The 20,550-nt window shown below is 27.6% G+C and overlaps 2 protein-coding genes across 2 annotated transcripts in view; both read right to left on the reverse strand.

The window, feature by feature from the left end:
- Positions 1-5,945, reverse strand: part of LOC111679984 (peroxidase) — a 48,174-nt gene extending 42,229 nt beyond the window's left edge. The window contains exon 1 of the mRNA XM_046948064.1: positions 5,184-5,945. The gene's annotated coding sequence lies outside the window, so the exon portion shown is untranslated. The remainder of the gene's footprint in view (positions 1-5,183) is intronic.
- Positions 5,946-14,709: 8,764 nt separating this feature from the next.
- LOC111679986 (epidermal growth factor receptor kinase substrate 8) lies at positions 14,710-19,838 on the reverse strand. The gene is made up of 7 exons (XM_023441589.2): positions 19,600-19,838; positions 17,437-17,841; positions 16,453-17,373; positions 16,162-16,318; positions 15,428-15,649; positions 15,026-15,366; positions 14,710-14,956 (listed from the first exon to the last, which is right to left on the reverse strand). Exons 2-7 carry the CDS (start codon positions 17,821-17,823, stop codon positions 14,861-14,863), a joined length of 2,124 nt encoding a protein of 707 aa, XP_023297357.2. The 5' UTR covers positions 17,824-17,841; positions 19,600-19,838; the 3' UTR covers positions 14,710-14,860.
- Between the last annotated feature and the right edge of the window lie 712 nt (positions 19,839-20,550).

The raw sequence follows: 20,550 nt of genomic DNA on the forward strand, positions 1-20,550 counted from the left end.
CTTAAAATGTCTTTAAGAGAATGTATTTACAGTTTTATTGCTGCAGTTTTAGGCTAATTTATATTATTTGATCATATTTAAAGGACATTATGTTTTATTTATTTTTTTTTTGACTATATTATACATAAAATAATAATTTTAATTACAAAACAACCTATTTTTTTAATTTTACGTAGCTTTTTTTTCTAAAAATTCGTGCTTTAGTTTTGTCCGCCACTGTATATACCTATGTTTGTGTATATTATAATATTATGTATTACGACGAAGTTGCACATAAAAATGCGTTTAATTTTTTTTGCAAATCGTTTCTTTCGTTATCACTTGAAATGATCCTTTCACTTTAACTTTTTAAATCTATGTATTTTAAATAGTGCTGTTTTGTTTGGGAAATTTACGATCATATGAACAATATTGTCTGAAAGAAAATGCTGGTACATACGGTATGTAATTATCAAACACCAAACAAGAAAAAAAAGACTCACACATTCCAACATTCACTCATTCATTCATACCTGATGTGATTAGATGCAAAATCTCAGGCATTTTGCACTTTTTTATTAAAAACAACTTATGCGGTAGTGTTTTAGATTTTCTTCACGTGGGTGTTTTGAACTAATGTATGTATGTATATGAAAAGAGTGCCTCCAAAATTTTACAAAGAAAAAGTTTTTAATTCATATATTGTTAATATTAGGGTTTATTGAATTTCAAAACACACCAATTCGAAAATATAACGATGATTTGCATATGACTAATATAAAATCAGAACAATACCACTTTTTTTGCTGGGCAGTATCTACTGTTTCGCTGTATCGCTTTTTCTAGCAATTTTATTGAACGAAACATTTTATCTTAAGTAAAGCGGAATTTGGTCATATCATTCATAATTAGGGATGCAAAACGGGAATTTCCGATTCCCGAAAATACCGCGATTTCCAAAATTGTATACATTATAAAGTATTATATAAAATAATATTAATAGTTTTTGAACTTAAGATGACTCTATTATCTTTCAAGCTGAAATATCAAAAATAAAAAAGGTAATAAATAGGCATAAATATTATGGGATATATAAAAATAACAAAACAGAAATTGTAGTCGGGCGAGGCCAACCATATAACCCCCACACGACTTATTAGAGTAAAATAAGATTTAGTTTTCATAATAATGCATGGTTAAGAGATATATGTCTGTAGGGTCAAACAAACCTTATCAATAGAGAACACTTATGAAAAATTTTAATCTCTGTTTTAATGGTGGGTATAAAAACGACAAATTGACTACTGCACTCCTTACATTTCTAAGTTCCCGATATGGATATTAACAACTTTTGAGGATTCTCGATCAAAATTTATATTGCTCATGTCCTGCCCTAAAGGAGAAAGTGACTAAGTGACGATTTGTCAGAGATATATATTTTTGGGCTAGAAAACATTGTTTTAGAAACAATTTATACTGCACCGAATCGTGGCTTTATATTATTGGACATATAAAACCTTTTTAAACATTCCATGAGCAAAAACAAAGTATTAATTTGTTAACTACTGGTATTTAATGTTTAAATTTTCCATTAAAATCTTTGATATGCAAACTTTGGAATTATATACCACTAATCAATATTTAAAAATAAATAATAGAAATAATAAAAATGATTTGCAAATTAAAATAAAATTATTTATTTATAAACATTTTCCGTATTTTCTTTTCTATCGCTTTATACTTATTTATTTTTATAAGATCAATGCAATTAAAACTCGTTGAACGACTTTGACTTAAATTAAAAAAAAAAACACAAATAATGTTAAATTCGTAACATTTAAATACAAATAAAGGTGTGGTGTAAACAATCAACGAAACATACAAATATTATTCATAAGATTTTGTTATAAATAGACTTTTTTTTATTTATTTGTTTTTCTTAAATTCTCATGTCTATTGTTATTATTGTTTTTTTTTTTTTTGTTTGCCTTTTTGTTTTTTGGTCTATTTATTGCTTATGACATTTGACCTTATTTACATAAAGCAATCCACATACCACACATGTCTTTAATCACAGACATTTAGCCATGCTACAGTGAATGAGATCGCCTTTGTTGCCGCTACCATGACAGAAAATTCACAACTTTCATTTTTTATTTATTATTTCTCTCAGATTGTTTTTTTTTTAATAAAAAGGGGAAATAATAAATTCAAAGTAAAGACGACGGACCGACCGCCGGTTACAATTTGTATTTATTTTGTATGGCAAATTATGTAATTAACAAAATGTAAACATACAGAAGTATCATTAAAAGAAATGAAGAAATAATACATCATTGTTATATGTAAATAGACTTTAGTTAAATGTGAAAAAATTAAACTAATTACACCGTTTCCACACCGAATTGAAGATCTTTCATTATGCGAATTATTTCTTTAATAAAATATGAAACAATCTGTATTTTTTGACCAGATTATTATTATACAACACACATTTACAGTTCAATCAATATATGAAAAACATAATGCAATTTAAAGTACTTGATCAAAATAAAAGAAACAAATAATAAAATTAGGTCAGTGGATTATAAAAATAATATGCAATTGGATATTCAAATTAGGTTTAGTAACTGTGACCATTAAGAGTAAATATGTATGTATTTGAATTTTTTATGTTAACCAAAAAAAAAAATACTAAATTGCTTTTAAACATGTAAAAGATTGTAAAATAAAATGAAATAAAACAAACAAAATATTAAAAAAGCAGTCAGTTTATTATTAATATTTCTTTATTAATAATGGTAAATAATCAAGCATTTCAAAAGAAATATATGTATATGTGTGCATTTAACAATAATATTGATGATCATTTAAATAGTTTAAATTTAAAACGAACCATTCATCATAATTGTATTATTAAAGCTGTAATAGATAAATACAATGATGGAAAACAGCTGCATTAAAGTATGACAGTCTGAAAGACTAGAAAATAATTAAATAAAAAAATATATAATTGACTATCATTGTTTCACAATTTGCGTAACGGCAACCAAGGACGCAAGTCGATCGTTTCTCTTAATATTTAAAAATTTATTTGTTTAATTCTTAATAAAACTTTTAGCGTTTTTATAAGGATTTTTTTACTTACACTATCAAAACAAGTAATAGTGTTATATTCGGTTATTCTGAAACACTATTAAATCATATATTAAAGTGAATTTCAGAAAGTGTTCCTATAGATCTATTATTTAAGATTTAATGGCGTATATAAATAGTTAATATGGTCATCAAAGTGATGGTAGTATATTATCAAATGTACGATTTTTGAATGATATATGGAATATAATTATTTTCGTTAAAAAGGGTTCTCGGGGGTTATCGGTTGCAGGGTTAATTATAACCTTTTATTATATATAGGGATATAATTTTTTTATATATTAAAGCTTAATTAAGGTTCTTATATAACTTGTTTATGTCGAATTTCATGGCTTTTTGCATTTTGAAATGCAACCTTTATAGTTTATCAGAGTGTTTTAGCTTTCCATAAAATTTTTTATATGTTTTAATTATTTTTATAATCTTTTAAAGTTGAGCCGCTCAAAAATAAATAAACTCGAATTAAATGATTTTATAAAACTTTAAGACAATAAATACCCAGTAATCCAGTTACTCTAACAACATTCACAAAAAGTTTAAATATCAAAATGTCCTTAAAAATATACACATTTCAATTTTATGCGATTGTAATTCAAGTTTAACAAATAAAAAATTAAAAAGTACTTTACGACCCTTTAAAAATTATCATTTCAATGTTATTTTATGATATTTTTTATATATATGCATATACATATACATATGTATGTATGTATGTATGTATGTATGTATGTATGTATGTATGTATGTATGTATGTATGTATGTATGTATGTATGTATGTATGTATGTATGTATGTATGAATGTATGTATGTATGTATGTATGTATGTATGTATGTATGTATGTATGTATGTATGTATGTATGTATGTATGTATGTATGTATGTATGTATGTATGTATGTATGTATACATCTGTTTTGTTAACAAAAAATGCAGAAATACATACATGTGAATGTATTTTAAATCCTCGTGTCATTTTATATTTAGTGAATAAATTAACAAAAACTAAAATTTAAATCAAGGTTAAAACCTGATTAAAAGTTGAGATTACATTTGCATTAAATTTTTATTATTGAAGTGTTTTTTTTTATATTTCATGAATCAAAGGACTTTAAAATAGGTTCCAACAAAAAAACTTACAGAGAATTGAAAAAAATATTTTTTTAATTCCGTTTGTAATTTCTACCGATTTCTGGATACTTTTAGATTTTGGGGTCGATAATTTTCTTATAAATACTTAATTAAGATATGAAAAAATGTTTTTCCGGAACAACCTGTGAATTTCAACAATTTTGAATATATTTTGACATGTATAGGTATCGAAAAACCTGTTATTTGATTTTTTTAGGGATACGAAATAAAAAAAAAGTAAGAAAGTATAGTCCGGCTTGATCGACTACTAATTATGAATATTGAATGTGATTTATTTTACAAAATAACGAATTTATCTTGATATATTTAATAAATTTAGGGACAAAACACATATTGCTAAAACATTTAAATCGATTAATATTTGTAATGAATTTCGTCGCGATATATTCGTTTATAAGCGAATTTTTGACATTCAAGTCATTTTCTAAAGAGAACTTTGTATGGGGCAAACTTAATTGTGACGCTTTTTTTCGAGATACAAGTATATTTAACATAATTATGAGGCTTCATTGAGTCAAAAAAGCGTACGTGCGTATTTAATCCAATTATATTGAAAATTGCGTACCTTAGTCCTATAGCCGATTTGTAAAGGACTAATATTTTTATGCATTACAAAATCAATATAGCCTTCCCACTAAAGCGGTGTAGGCTAAGATGACATATAAATTTCTTTTTTTTTTGAAGCGGAAAAGTAAAACATTTACTCCCGTATTCATAAAGATATCAATCGCTTATTTTGGGTTTATTACGCACATTTTCCATACAAAATTCATACAATAAACCATCAATACCTTTATTAACCATTTATGAATATGGCGGTTCATTTATTTCTGATATTTTTATTAAATTTAAATTATTATTTAAATTTATTATTTTTATTGCAATCGTAGGACACTTACCTTTTTCTTTTTTTCAATTTAAAACAGTTCAATAGCGTTCAATGATTTCGTATTTAATTAATGCGCACGAAGTTTTATAAAGAATTTCCTCTTATAAATACTTTATTTTTGAATTTAATATGTATTTGAATTAAAAATTTCTTTGTTTTAAATGTTCAAATTGTTTATAAAATATTTTCTGTTCACTTGTGATATAAAAACAGTTACAATTTAATAGTGTTACACTTCCTTGTAAAGAAAATATTACATCAAATAATAATATTTATAAAAATATTACATACATATAAAAACAAAAATATAAAGTTTGTTTGTATATTAGTTTGTTGTTTATTTTTGAATAAATTTTTTGTTATATATATATTTTTTTTTCTATTTTTACTCGTTTTAGGAATATTTAATTAAATTAATTTAATACTTGTATTGTACATTTATAGGTAAGTATTTTTAGAGGTGGATTACTTTTTTCACTTTCCACAATACGAATATTCAATATTCCATGCAACAATAATTTTCACAAAATACACGTTAACAATAATTCACTTTTCAAGCGTTAAATTTTCAAAACTGAAAAATTTATTCACTTTTATTCGAGTCTAATTGAACAAATATTAATTGATCGATGATAATTCAAAGAATTTAAAACGTTATTAAAAAGACAAGATAAAATTCAATTAAGGCTCTAGACCAGGCACTGAGTTCCAATAGTTACAACGACGAACTAACTTTTTGACTAAGATTTGTGGTTATTTATATCTGTTGCTGCACTTGGGCCAACCGATTAAATGAATGAATGAATGGATACTTGTAGTCTGTCTGAGTTGTGCTGTCTGCGCGCAAGCGCAAAAATCAATAGTATCTCTGCCGCATTGTGTTGGCAACATCAAATACCGGCACTCACTTACTTACTTACTAATTCACTCACTCACTCATTCACAACAAGCAGTTTACATTTTCGTTTCACTTTACTTCACTTTGTTATGGTTTTGGTTTGGGCCTTTTATTTGTGTTTGTATACATTTTTTTCTATTTTATTCTCTATTCCACAGGAGGAGGCATCTATGATATGTACTTCGTGAACCAATGTACGTACATATGGACATACCTACATTATGTATATTCAATTAATACTCGAAACCAAGATTTTGAAAATGTAAAAAAAAAACGTAACAAGTTAAGAAATTCTTTTTTGCAATTGTATTCTCATTCAGCTAGAGAATTTAGATATTAATACTTGTTTTTGTTTTTTTTTGGCCTGCACTGTAAAAGAGCTTTACTGATTTGTAGTATGAGGGAAATGTTTGTATGTGTACAGAGAGTGAGTACTGCAAGCTTTATTTTTGGTTCGCTTTGGCGATTTGGTTTTAATTAATAAAGAATTTAAAATTTTTTGTGAATGTCGGCAATTTTTGCATTAAAATTGTTTTAATTACTCACATTAGTTACCACATATTAGTACTAAACAAAGTTTTCACACAGAATTTTACTTCAGCTTTTTCCTTTGATTTGTTTGTATGTACATTGTACACAACCTTAATTATCTGTTAAAAATGTCGTATAAACATGTTTGGTTCTGTTATGGACAATTACTTGTTAAGCATATGAGGAAGGAATCATATTTGTCTCGACTATAATAGAAATCGTATTTAATACAAGCAAAAAGCAACAAAAAAATTTAATTTGTCAATATTATGTATCTATCTATCTATCTATCTATCTATCTATCTATCTATCTATCTATCTATTTATCATCTATCTATATATCTATCTATCTATCTATCTATCTATCTATCTATCTATCTATCTATCTATCTATCTATCTATCTATCTATCTATCTATCTATCTATCTATCTATCTATCTATCTATCTATCTATCTATCTATCTATCTATCTATCTATCTATCTATCTATCTATCTATCTATCTATCTATCTATCTATCTATCTATCTATCTATCTATCTATCTATCTATCTATCTATCTATCTATCTTATATCTGAGAAACTATTAGAGCTAGAATCTTTAAATTTTACCTGAAGAACCATGACATTCATCTTCATAAACATTTAGAATATAATGGGGTACTTGGTACCTCCCGTATGAATTAAATACAAAATTTTGTTTAACTGGAACTGCTTTAATATTCATCTAAATATTTTGGAAGAAAAAGGGCGGACTTTCATCTGGGGACCTCGAAGCCCCCACACAAGTTAAATAGAAAAATTCGTATATCTAAGAAACTATTATTTTAATGGGGGGCTTGATACCACATATGTGAATTAAATACAAAATTTCGTATATCTTGAAAACTATTAGATAATTAAAATTTTTCATAAATAGATAGAAATTGGCGAACTTGCAATAGTTTGCTTGGCATCTCTCATATTGTTAATCTGAAAAGGTATTGTAGTTAGAATTTTCAAAATTGTTAAGTGGGTTTTTATTTATACCAGAGGAAAAACAAAAAATATTATCTTACATGTTATATAACAAAATTGTAATAAATACGAAATAACCTTTCCAAAATGATAAATAAGGCAAAAAATAAATAATAATCATTCTCTGCAAAATTATAAGCATGAACTTTTTATTGAGTCATATTCACAATTTACTTGATCAAAATGATACAATAATTTGTATTAATTTCTCTTTTCTGTTATTTAATAATTCTCATTAACATATAATTTTCATTTACGTACAAATTTTCATTAAGAACACTTAACCATTTTAACCATTCATCCTTCGGACGGACAGACGGACAAACGGTTGTATTGGTGATTCTGAGAAAATTGGTGTACTTTAAGGTGGGTGTCGGACCAATATTTTAGGAAGGTCGTCTGTACATCGACGTTGACGATCCGTCAACATTTTTGTCATCCGATTTTTTTTTTGCCAGGAAGAACGAAAAATTCATCTAACTTTCAAAGAAATTCTGGAATACTCTCAATACTTTGTTCCATGCACTAGGGACTATTTTTTCGATAATTTGGTTATGAAATTTAGTTTTTCATAGTTTTTTCTGCCAATGTTCATAAAAAAATTAAAATATAACAATATAATTTGCTTTTGCTGGGTCTCTTAAGTATAAGTAACAAACATTAAAAAATTCATTTTTGGTGAAAGACTTCGCAACTAAATGTATTGATATGAAAGCTTCAAGGCAGAAATCGGCACGTATTTTTTTACCATTTAACTAAGCACATATCATAGATGATAATAACATACAATATATACTATTAAAATTGCGCTATTAAAGAATATATTTTAGTTTTCACCTATTTTTTCCTGAACGGAATGCAAAATCGATTGAACATTACGAATAACAAAAATACATACCTCCAATGTATAAATCAAACCCCAAATAAAGTAGAATATATGTATATTGCTTTATTTTACAAGATCTCCAATCCAAGCAAAAATATTGACTATTCTGCTATTTAAAACAAACAAACAATTGTCTGTGTTTAACGCACTACTACAGTAATAATATTGCAGATATTATAAAAATTTGTATACCGTTATGTAGGCTAGAGTCTTGTCAAAACATGCAACAAATTCATATATGTACGATCCCACAAAACTACGTTTTTCGGGCTAAACTTGTCATTGGGACCACAGTGCGCTGACAACAATTCAAACCGATTGCTTTGTTAAATTATTATCTATAAATGTTTACAATTTGTAAAATTGTTATTAAAGGCCTATACATTAGGGTATTCAAACGATTAATCGTCGAAAGGTTTTTCGAGATTAATCGATTTTTTTACGATTAATCTCTCTCATAAACCGAAATGTTATATTTCTACTTAACGGTAATATTACTGTATATTTTCAAATTTGTATTGTATAATGAAGAACATTTTTTGATGATTTTTATAACAATACTTCAGAAACATTTTAAGTATTTGTTCACATTTACCTACTTCTAGAAAAAGTTAGTAATGAAACATTTCTGATTCATAAAAAGAAATTTTAAAAATATCCCAGCAAAAATAAATGAAAGTACATCTGAAAGAATAACATTTATTACCACTTCCAAAGAAACGAAAATAATCCAAATTTTTTTTTAAAGTATATCTTTTGTACTGATATTTTATCCGATTAATCGAATAATTTTGAATTATCTGATCATTAACCGGCTAACATAAAAACTCAAAAATATTTGTCGAATAAACCGAATAAGACAAAAACCCAAATAATTGAATACTCTAAAAATACTTTACTTCTTTTGTATAACTTAAAAAAATTAAGTATTTTTATTTAAATTTAGAATAGTAAAAACACATTCTAAAGAGTTCGAATAAGTGTTACCTGTGCCCATGTTTTGTAACTTTCGAGTCGAGAAAAAACCTAGAAATATTAAAGTCTTCCACTTTTTAGTGATTCTAATAATTTGTTAACTTAACACATTACAATAAATCAAAATACATTTGAATTGCGTTTATTCACCCTGTTTTAAACAAGACGATTATACATTTTTCGATTTTTTTGTCGAATGTTACAGAAACAGGCAAGATTTGTCGATTTTACCCGTAAATTTTACTTTTTTTCAAAAAGAGATTTTTATAAAATTTATATGAAAAATTTTATTTTGTCTATTACTTAGAAAATCGACACATATTTGAAGTATTTTAAGTATAAAATAATAAATATTAGTAAAATTAAAAATTGTTATCAGAAAAACCAAAATATGTAAATACATGTTTTTATGGTACGTCGTGTGCTCTAAAGGACAAGTTATATACACGTTTCAAAAGTTAAATAATTTTGGCATCGATTATATTTTTCCACATTGCACCATGGTTCACTTTTTTAGCTAAATCTAAAAATGTTTTGAAAAAATATTTTTATGGAGTTCAAGAGAGAAAGTAGTCGTCTTAACCATAGCGCATTATAACCATAAAAGCCCTATTTGTTTCAATAGGGTTCGTCCGTGGGTTAAAAGAATATTATGTACCAAATTTCATTCAATTATCCTGCAAAATTGTAGTTTGATTACAAGGTTTACATGGACAGTCAGACGGACATAGCTAAATCGACTCAGAAAATGATTCTGAGCCGATTGGTATATTTTAAGGTATGGGACCAATATTATTGTGCGTTACAAACATCAGCACTAACCCAATATACCCTCCCTACTAAAGTGGTGTAGGATATACAATTTTTTTAAAGTCAGTCCTTTTTGGGTCTAAAAGAGAGAAAACTGTATTTATGGTACTTTTTTTTAGCACATTAAGAAAATTTTTTCGGTTTATTGAATTATTCCTAATGAATTAATTAATAATTAATGTAATATTTATTGTAATAAAATTTTTGCATTTTACTGGGAAAAAAGTAGCAAGAAGGGGAAAAACGGGAAATTTAATTTTATTCAAACACATTGAGCCATTTTTTTTAAATTTTAAAAAGTAGTTCATTTACTCACACAAAATAAGCTGTTGGCAAATTATTTTGGAATTCGAGTACTAAGACCTATATAAAACCAAATTCGAGTAAATTGTTTGGTACTCTTTAATATATGTAAGTAAGATTGTTAAAAACGTATTTTGGAAGAAACTTTGTCTTTATTTGCAATATTTCACAAATTAATTAGTTTGTGCTAATTAGCACAAAATATTGTAATATTTTTATAATTATACCCTACACCACTTTAGCGGGGAGGGTATATTGGGTTTGTGCTGATGTTTGTAACATACAAAAGCTATGTCCGTCCGTCTGGCTGGTTGTCCATGTAAACCTTGTGCGCAAGGTACAGGCCGAAATTTTCAAGATAATTGGATGAAATTTGGCACACACGCTTTTTTTGGCCCAAGGACGATGGTTAAAATCGGTCCATTCTTTCGACTAGCCCCCATACAACCGTAACCCCCAAATATGGCCTTTTGGCTTATAATTAATTTAAATTATCTATTATGTTAACAAAAGTCGACAAAACTTAGTTTTATAGAACTTTATATGACACTACCGATTTTTGTAATGATCGGGCTTCATTTGTCCCTATCCCCCATACAAACTCCCCTTCAGAAAATGACTTAAAGGTCAAAATTCACTTACAAACACTAATAACACTTTTAAATTCTACATAAATAATATTGAAGAAGACTTAACTCCCCCTACCAACATTTTTAAGGATAGGGCCATATTTTGCCCTACTCCCCTTTAAGCCCTCTTAAAAAAATCTCTTTTTTTTGCCAAAAAAAGTAAAAATATTCCGAAATAAAGTTAAAAAAACAAACCAAATGCTTTATTTTTTTAAATAATCCCCATTTTTAACATACATACTGACTGGTGTAGGGTATCATATTGTCGGCTACGCCCGACTATACATTCGTACTTGTTTTTTATTCTAGTAAATCCCATATATATGTGTATACTTAGGAAAAACTTGATAATGACATGTATGTACATAGGGTGGAAGGGTGACATGTACATCAGTCGCAATAGAGTTACATCTACCAACACCAAAAACCTTAAAAACCAAGTGATCGATTGTATGAAATTTTATGAAATACTATTTTATTGCAATTAAAAAAGTAATTAAAAGAAAAACTTAATGTTAACACTTACATACATACCTACATGCATATGTACATATAAGGGAACAGATTAAATATTTTACAATTCTATTAAATTTAGTTCAAAATTAAGAAAAACGTAAATTTAACACGAGTATTTATGAGAAAAATTTTGAAAATTTTACAACTTATTTATATTAAAGAGATTTTTAGTAAATACACTGTTGGTCACATCGTATATGGTTTTTATTAACTTTTGGGAATTTTTGTGTACATAAGTATTTTTTGCTTAGCTTAGTTTTTATGGTTTATCAGTATCTATCGTTCCCGTAGATGGTTGTTAGTTTTTGGCTGCCATATATGGTACGACTGGTTGATTGTTTTTAATAAACTTCTTTTGTTTTTTTTTTCTTTTTTTTTACAAAGTACTCACGCGTCAATCCTTTAGTAGCAGCTAATTAATTGTTGTATTTTAATTGAGTGCAACACGTTTTTGTTTTCAACTTTTGTTGTTGTCAACATTACGGGTTATCGTTGTTTTTTGTCTGTCAACTTTTCATAACATGCTCATCAACGAAATCTTGGAAAATTGTTGATTTCTTATGTCACCATGACTTTTGTAATGACCATGATGAATGTAATCTGTCGTGCGATAATACACTCCCATTGTCATATTTTCTTGGAGTTAATTACGGAAGATAACACAGTGATAGGTGAAGAGATACCAATATGAATACATACTAGAGCTGTCCATATAAAATAGATTTTTCGTAGATCGGTAATGTTTTGTTTTTTGTTAGTGTGTAAATTTATTTGTCTTAATTTTTTCCGGCACGGGTTATTTAATTGGGTTAAAATTTTACATAAGTAAGTTTTTAATACTATTAAATAAAATAAGTCCTATCCAAAAAGAAAACTATAGTTTTTGGACACCTCTAATAACAATAATATTTGAATGTTTTCAGTCGATAATTGTTTTAATTGTCTTTATAATTTTTAAAATTTACTATACTTATATTAAGCCTTATTTCTATAATTTTATCGAATCGATTTTAAAATTTAACAAGAAATATTTAAAATGTGTTCACACTGTTTTATGCAAGATGATCAAGAATTTTTCTCGATGTGAAAAACACTGGATCTACATGGTGTATATTTTATCATAAAAACTAAATAAATTACCACAAGAAATTTATTGGGTAAAATATTTTCACAGCCTTTCGCCTCCTATCATATGTATGTGATATTGAACTCTCTGGAATGATAGATAATCATAAGCGAAAACAAAACTTGATAAGGAAATAAAATAGATTAGTCGTTTTTTCAGTTATACCCAATAAGCAAAAACCTTTGAAATGATGTAAATATGTATTTGAAAACCTATTCAAATTTCATACATAGCCTTTGAGAACAAATTTGAAAAATTTTGTTTTCAAATGGAAAATTATGACCTTCTCAAACAAAAAGGCAGTTAGAAATCAAACGTATTTTTCAAATGTATTTCAAATTTAAAAAAGGCAAGAGGTAAGCTTGCAACTAAAAAAAATTTCAAACGTATTTCAAGTATTCTTTATTATTATTTTCATACATATTTCAAACCCTAATTATAATGCCAACTATTGCAAAATTCATATATTTGTTTACATCACCTGAAAATAAAACATTCATACATTTATTTTAGCATATTTTTTACTTTTATATCTCCGATTATTTCTCCTATATTTAACGTTTTTATTCGCTCCCTTGCTGTAGAAAAAATGTTCTGTTTTTATTTTTCTAAAATAATTTATTTTTTGAAAAAAACTTTTAAAACAAAACTTTGAAAATTTTATAAATATCACATATTATATTTTTTTAAACGTTTTTTGAAATTATCACGTTTATTTCAAAGGCTAAACTTTGAAATTTGAAAACAATTTGGAAAATACATTATTTAGTTAAGAAATTTTTCAAAAATATTCACAGGTTTGAATCGATGTTTATTGGGTACAGTGTTGGCAAATGAGCACTTATGGCACATTTTTTTTTAATTTGTACACAGAATTAAATGTGTAGTTGGAATTATTAAATATTATATAATGAACATAACAAAGAAAATCCAGTTTAGCTATAGTTTTATCTAAATTCTATTGTATTCAAAAACGTTTGTAACAGAAAATAATAATAGTCTGGTGTGGTCTACCGTAATCAACTATGAATGTGATTTAATTTTATAATAAAACTTTTATTTGTATAAGTTGTTTGCGGAAATAATGGACTCATAATTACTATTTTATTTATTTATTTATTTATTTATTTATTTATTTATTTATTACCATAACCTAGGTTTTTTATAGGTTATAGTTTAAAATAATAACAGCTGTTTATACCCTACACCACTTTTGTGAGAAGGGTATATTGGGTTTGTGCTGATATTTGTAACACATTTATACTCACCATAAAGTATACCAATCGGCTTAGAATCATTTTCATGTCCGCTCGTCCTGTCCATGTTAACCTCGTGCGCAAGGTGCAAGATCGCAATTTTAATGATAATTGTATGAAATTTGATACATGCCCTTACTAATTTAAAACCAAAATTTGTAAACCTAGCCACGACTTAAAAATTACACATTTCAGTTCTTTAAAATTTTTACTAATTTTACTTTTTACGATTGTTGATTAATTGGGATTTCGAAATCAGTACTATTTTGACATCAAATGTATAAAATTGTTAAAATTTGTTGTGTCTTTTTAGAAAATTATATAGAATAGAATGTTCTAAGGTGAACAACAGAGATATCGGTTGCCAACATTGTTCTTTATGATAATTATTACCATTTTTATTTAAAAATTTAAGTTTTATAATTTATTTATATTTAGAAATAAAATCAGTACAATTTTTTAAATAAATTATTGGTTTTTAATGTTAAATATAATTAATTACATTATTTATAAAAGCTTTTAACTCAGAACTCAGGATCCAATTCCCAAAAAGCTAAATTTGTATTGATTTTTCTTTTAAAAGAGCACAAATTTATGGATATTTTATCAGTTACTAAGGGTAATTATTTTATAAATTGTACCTAATCATGTCCATTTAATTATATTCTTTATTTTGAATTTACATAATAGTTTACTATTTAATATTTCATTGTTTTCATAAAGATGTCTGTATAAAATGCAATTAAAAAACTTCGTTTGGATCGCAATCCTTATTGTCAGCTTTTTGTCTAGCTCTAGCCAATTTTGCCGATAATTCAGATGAACGAATCGTCTTGTACTAAGCAATGTGAGATAAAGAAAAATTAATTTAAAACTGCAATTGGACATTAACAGATTGTTTACTTACCTCACAGATATTTTTCTGTAAGACTATTTGTGATATGAGGCGGCGGCTTTCTTTTTGACCGAAATATCCCTCTATATCATGGGGCGACAGTGCAAATAGTTCTGAACCATTAAGGCCACGCAATTTTTTAATGATAACATCAGAGAAACCTTTTCCTCGCAACCATTCCTCGACTTCTTTAGGACTGGAATTTTGATTAATATAAATTTGTGGAGTTTTGAGAATTTCCAAATCTTTGCGTTTTTCTCTTTGCATTAGAGTAAATTTCAGTTCATCATTTATTGTGCTTTGTAGCATCAGAGCTTCATCGTCGGTCTCAAAATCGTTGCGGGCACGCATGGCTAATAGTATAAAGTTGTAAATAAAATATGGAAAATTATAAACATAGAGTAAAGTATTTACCTGCCATGGTACCTGTGACGGCCATGTTGCGTTTTAAGGTTCCACTAGGAGTATTTGGATCTGATGGTGGGGGCATTGGTGGTGGTATCGGTACATTTGGCATACTGTAAGATCTTGGTATGGATGTTCTGGCAGGATTAGCTTGTTGTGATTGAGTTTCACGTTCTGATGGTGGGACATAAGTACTTAAAGTATTACGGTTGTTGCCGTTCTGTTGGTGATCTAAAAAGAGTGAAATATTAATTGAATTTAATTGTTTAATGCTAATCAGATGTGAAATTTGGCGGCATAAGCATGGAAAATTCTAAATATATGTAACTTAATTTAACATGGATCACTAACATGTATTATTTTCAAGAATCCTATTATTCATAATTATTTTCTAATGAAATCGCATATGATGTGAATATATTAAGAGAATTTACCACATCTTTTATGAATGTGATTATACATTAAGGTACTCCAAAAAATTATATTGCGAATTTTGCCCGTTTTTCCTTCCTCTATAGTTGTTTTTTTTTTTTTTTTGAGTTATAAAACTATATTATGCAAAAAGTTCTGAAGTTTTGAGCCGCATCTAAGTTATGCATGCTAATGTTATCCTATCAAGCTAATTTTTGCATGATACTAGTACATTTACAATCCAAAGAACAAATCTAGGGGACAATTTTTTCCATCATACAAGCTTGTATCTTGTCTGTAGTTTGCATATACCGAAAAATAAAATGTCTTACCATGATCAAACACAGATGAACTTAATGAATCTGTATCACGGCCCGCATAGGTAGAGTGTTGATCAAAATTCATTGGGGATAAAATAGTGTGCGGTACGTAACCAATATTTCCAGCCGCATTACGTGCCTTCCACCAGTTGCGTGAATCATCGATTATCTACAAACATGGTACATAAATAGGAAAAAACGAATATTTTGATAAGGGAATAAAAACAAAAAAAAAATATATATATCAATCAAATATATATTTATGAAAATATTGTGCATGTGTGTGGATATTGTTAATATTACCTCGAGATGTTCACCCTTGGTGACGTTCAATTCTTTATCATTGCTGGCAACTTTATTATAAATGACTTCTGCAATCTTGACATTTCTAGACTGCAAACGTGCCAACCATGTGGCATTATAGCCAAGGCCTGGAGAAGGTGAACCGTTTGTGGATTGTGTGTATGTTTTAGACGATGGAATGTATGCTACTTCTTCGTCTACAACCCAATCGGGAGACCACTCATCGTAAAATGTTGGGTGATATGCACCTTTGTGATTTTTAAACTGATCTTTGGATTGAGTCCAATTTGGACCGAGCGATTTCCAAAAATCCAATTCATTGTCGTTTAAATGGGAGTTAAGGAATGTGACTGTTTCTCGTCTCAACAATGGATTGACAACATTTTCGACAATTTTTGCACCGACATAAACATCGTTGCATACACTAACAATTGTTTGCAGCGAAACAAACGAATTATGTATGGGTTCAGAAGGGTCCTGGAAATGGTTTTCCAATTTAGTGACATAATTAAATGCCAATTTGTGTTTGGCCAGAATATCAGAAAATTCACTTTCGGTGGGTGGGCGAGAGCGAGTTATGAGTAGACCCTCTCCGTGACTGTTGTGCTCGTTTTTGCGAAGTTCTAGTTCACGCAAGGCTTCCACCGCATATTGCAGACGAACAACAAAACGTTCAATGTCCTCGAAACAATGATTTAAAACTTTAATATCCTTGGCTACTTGTTCCTGATCTTGGGCATTTTTTTCTGCTGCCACTTCGGCTGCTGCATGAGCAATGCCGTATTGATCTCTAACTGGTTGCATTGATTTGTCCGCCTTTGGCAATTTAATAGGTGTTTTGTTGCGATCTACTGTCACTATTTTTCCCATACTAAGAGTTCTTAAATCCTCAACCATATGAACAGCCGAAACATCACTTACCTATTTGTATGCAATGAATATAGTGAACAATAGAATAAGTAGAAATAATGATGAGTTTCTTACCTGAAAAACGTGCATTTCAGCTGTTCCTAGAGTAATACCTGGTACCGTAAATATTAAGATATTATTATAGATTTCCATTGGATCTTCACTTATGAAGGCGGTAGGTTCAGTTATGAGAGCTCCGGGAAAGTTTTCAATTTCTTTCATGTCGCAGTCCAACATTACCAACCATTGTCCACTAAAACACATGTACATTTTCATGGGCCAAACGCCTCCGGTTTTATCCAATTCAACAAGTGTTTTTAATTTTTCCTTAGGTCTTCTAATTTCCGCTTCATTTTTTATTTTAAACGTTGCCAAATGTTCAAGGGCATAAGTTGGTTTAATATCGGACGAGTTTTGACCATTTGGCTTTGTATTGCCATTCTCGTACCCGTTCAATACCATTGTTGATTAAAACATTCGCTATGAAATTAAAATTTTATAAATTAAATATTGTTATGTTTTAGATACAATTTTAACACAATTTAAATTTTGAACACTGTTAGGAATTCTATTGCTGCTAAACGTATGTATGTAAATATTGAATGCATACATAGAAATTAACATTGTCGGAAACAGCGAATTATTGGCGCCAATGTTGTGGTCAACCGTGAAATTTGACTAAATCCCTGTTGGTATCTGTTGCTACTCGGATGGATAAACTGTTTGACAAAATGGTTATGTGAACCTATATTTAAAACCAAAATGACAAGGAATACTTTTGTCGGATTTGTTTTTAAAAACGACCACAAAATACATTGGTTTTATAAAATCTAAATCTTCTGATTTTCGTTTGGTAATGAATCTCATTCTAGATCGAACACAAAACTGTCGTTAGGTTTCATTAAATCGAATAATACTTTTGAGGCTTTCAAATTGAATTAAGGCAATTATTGGATTCTATGACAACCCATTTTCTTCCAGGTGTAAGTTCATGCTATAGCAGAATGTGTAATATAGATTAATATATTTTGAATATTGAGCCAAAAGAGATTAAAATATTTTTCGAAGGCCAGAAAATATCGGCGATATCGTGCAATATGGCTATATCTAGACCGTAGTTTACTGTAAGAAGCTATAATTGAATAATCTATCAGCGGTAAGGTTTCATATTGCCATTTAAAGACAATCGGCAAAGTAAGAACGAATGAAATTTATATAAGGCGAACGAGGGTGGAATTAACAACATAGATGAGAGAATCCTATACGGCAACTTAGATTAGTAGAACAGTGGGTGATGTGACTCAAATAAAACGCTGGCATTGCAAGACATTTGTTATACACAAATTACAAAATTTTAAGAAACCACGTACTATTTTTTTAGAACATTGCTATACTTTTTAACCTATCCTAAAAATTAACACTTTACTACTACAAATTCCCGATGAAGTACACTTTCACATAACGTAATGCATTTAGTCCTTTGTTTTTAGTTAAACATAATTTTCTTACACAAAAAAACATTATCATTATTATTTAATAATTTATTATAAATTTCGAAATGTGATTTTCGTCCATATGCGAAATTGAATTTGATGTTAAACATTTGTAATGAATCGGATTTATAATATATTGATATTTGCTTATACATATTTATTGTTGTTTTATTCAATCGTGGTCATACTGTTCACATTTTTACCATATTTTGTATTATATTGTTTGATATATTATTCTGAAATTTTAGAACTTTGATTTATATTTTTTTAGAAGTACATAAGTCAATTCAGTTTATTGTATATCATTATCATTTACACATACACTATCACGTACACTTTATTTATAAATGGTTACTAAATAATTCTAATATATCGTCGATTAAAACGCCATCATCTTTTAATGATACCGATATATTTGTAACAAAATACATATCTAAAAAACATATTTAGGACCGATTTTATTAGTAGAATATGCCATAATATATTCATATTTTTTGTTAATGTATTAGAATGTTACGGCTCTTTCCATTTTTGTTGTCGATATGTAGATGTGAATGTAGTCTTAGATAAGGGTAATTTTTATCACTTTGAGCTTTTAATAAAATTCACCATGTCACATAACAGGTATTTTCAAAAATTCTTTAACAATGAAGTAATAATTCAAAACGATTTTGCTTATGTTCAGTAAAGAGAAGTTAATAAAATTTAAATTAAATAATAAAACGAACTATCACCATTATTTTACCTATTTAAACAAAAATTAAAAACGATAAATTATTATTTACAAAATGAAAGAAAGTTTTAATCGAAAAACAATTTATGCACGTTTACTGTTTTATTCTTACACGGTCACTGTCAAAAATCAAACTGTTGTCAATATTTCTTTTCGGATTTTTTCAACAGGTGAATTCTTATCTGAACGCAAAAAAATGAAAACAATAATAATAAAAAACACAGACTTATCAATTGAAATGATAAATTTACCTTAAAATTAAAATTATTGATATTTCCAAATTATAATAGAGCTATACCGACTATAATTTTAATAATTAAATCCTGTGTGTATTTAATATAAATATTATACAAATTAAGTTTATATTTCAATAAAAAAGCATAAAAATCTAAAACAATTATATATGAAATTTTACCCATTAAGAAGGAATATGCTACCATACTGTTGAAAAAAAAAACTTTATTACTTCCTAAATTTGTATTTTTGTTGTAAGGTGTCATTTGAATCAGTATGCACTATTAAATTCTATTATCTTTGTATTAATATATTCTCAGTATCTTATCGCAATATTTATAATAAAAGGGAAACTATGAAATAGAAATATTTTTCATAATAACAGTTTGTTTTGAATATTATTTTTGAATATTGTTTGTAAGTATGAGTTAAATGTGTGTTTAAATGTTCATACATACATATATTTACTTGTAAATAGTTTGGAAAACGTTGATTAAATATTTTTAAATAAATAAATAGTTTATAGAAAATTCATAATTAATAAAGCAAACAATGCTAGCATTGGACAAAAGTATAAATGTATTAAAAAGAGAACTTTCGGGATTTACAAAGCCCAAATACAGCTAATCTTAAATATTTCTACTGGGATATGTAAAAAAAATAAAGGAAAAATGGGTTAATCCAATTTGAATAAAATTTCGTATTTTTAAGAAGAAGTGTTTTCGAATT

Source organism: Lucilia cuprina, chromosome 4 (genome assembly GCF_022045245.1).
Source record: "Lucilia cuprina isolate Lc7/37 chromosome 4, ASM2204524v1, whole genome shotgun sequence".
Lineage (NCBI taxonomy): Eukaryota > Metazoa > Arthropoda > Insecta > Diptera > Calliphoridae > Lucilia > Lucilia cuprina.

What these genes read in the sequence shown, in the direction of transcription:
- LOC111679986 (XM_023441589.2), bottom strand. Translation starts at nt 17,823, where the DNA reads ATGGTATTGAACGGGTACGAGAATGGCAATACAAAGCCAAATGGTCAA. An exon ending in CTGAAATGCACGTTTTTCAG is followed by an intron (nt 17,374 to 17,436) that starts GTAAGAAACTCA and finishes GCATACAAATAG; the next exon opens with GTAAGTGATGTTTCGGCTGT. An exon ending in CCAAGGGTGAACATCTCGAG is followed by an intron (nt 16,319 to 16,452) that starts GTAATATTAACA and finishes CCATGTTTGTAG; the next exon opens with ATAATCGATGATTCACGCAA.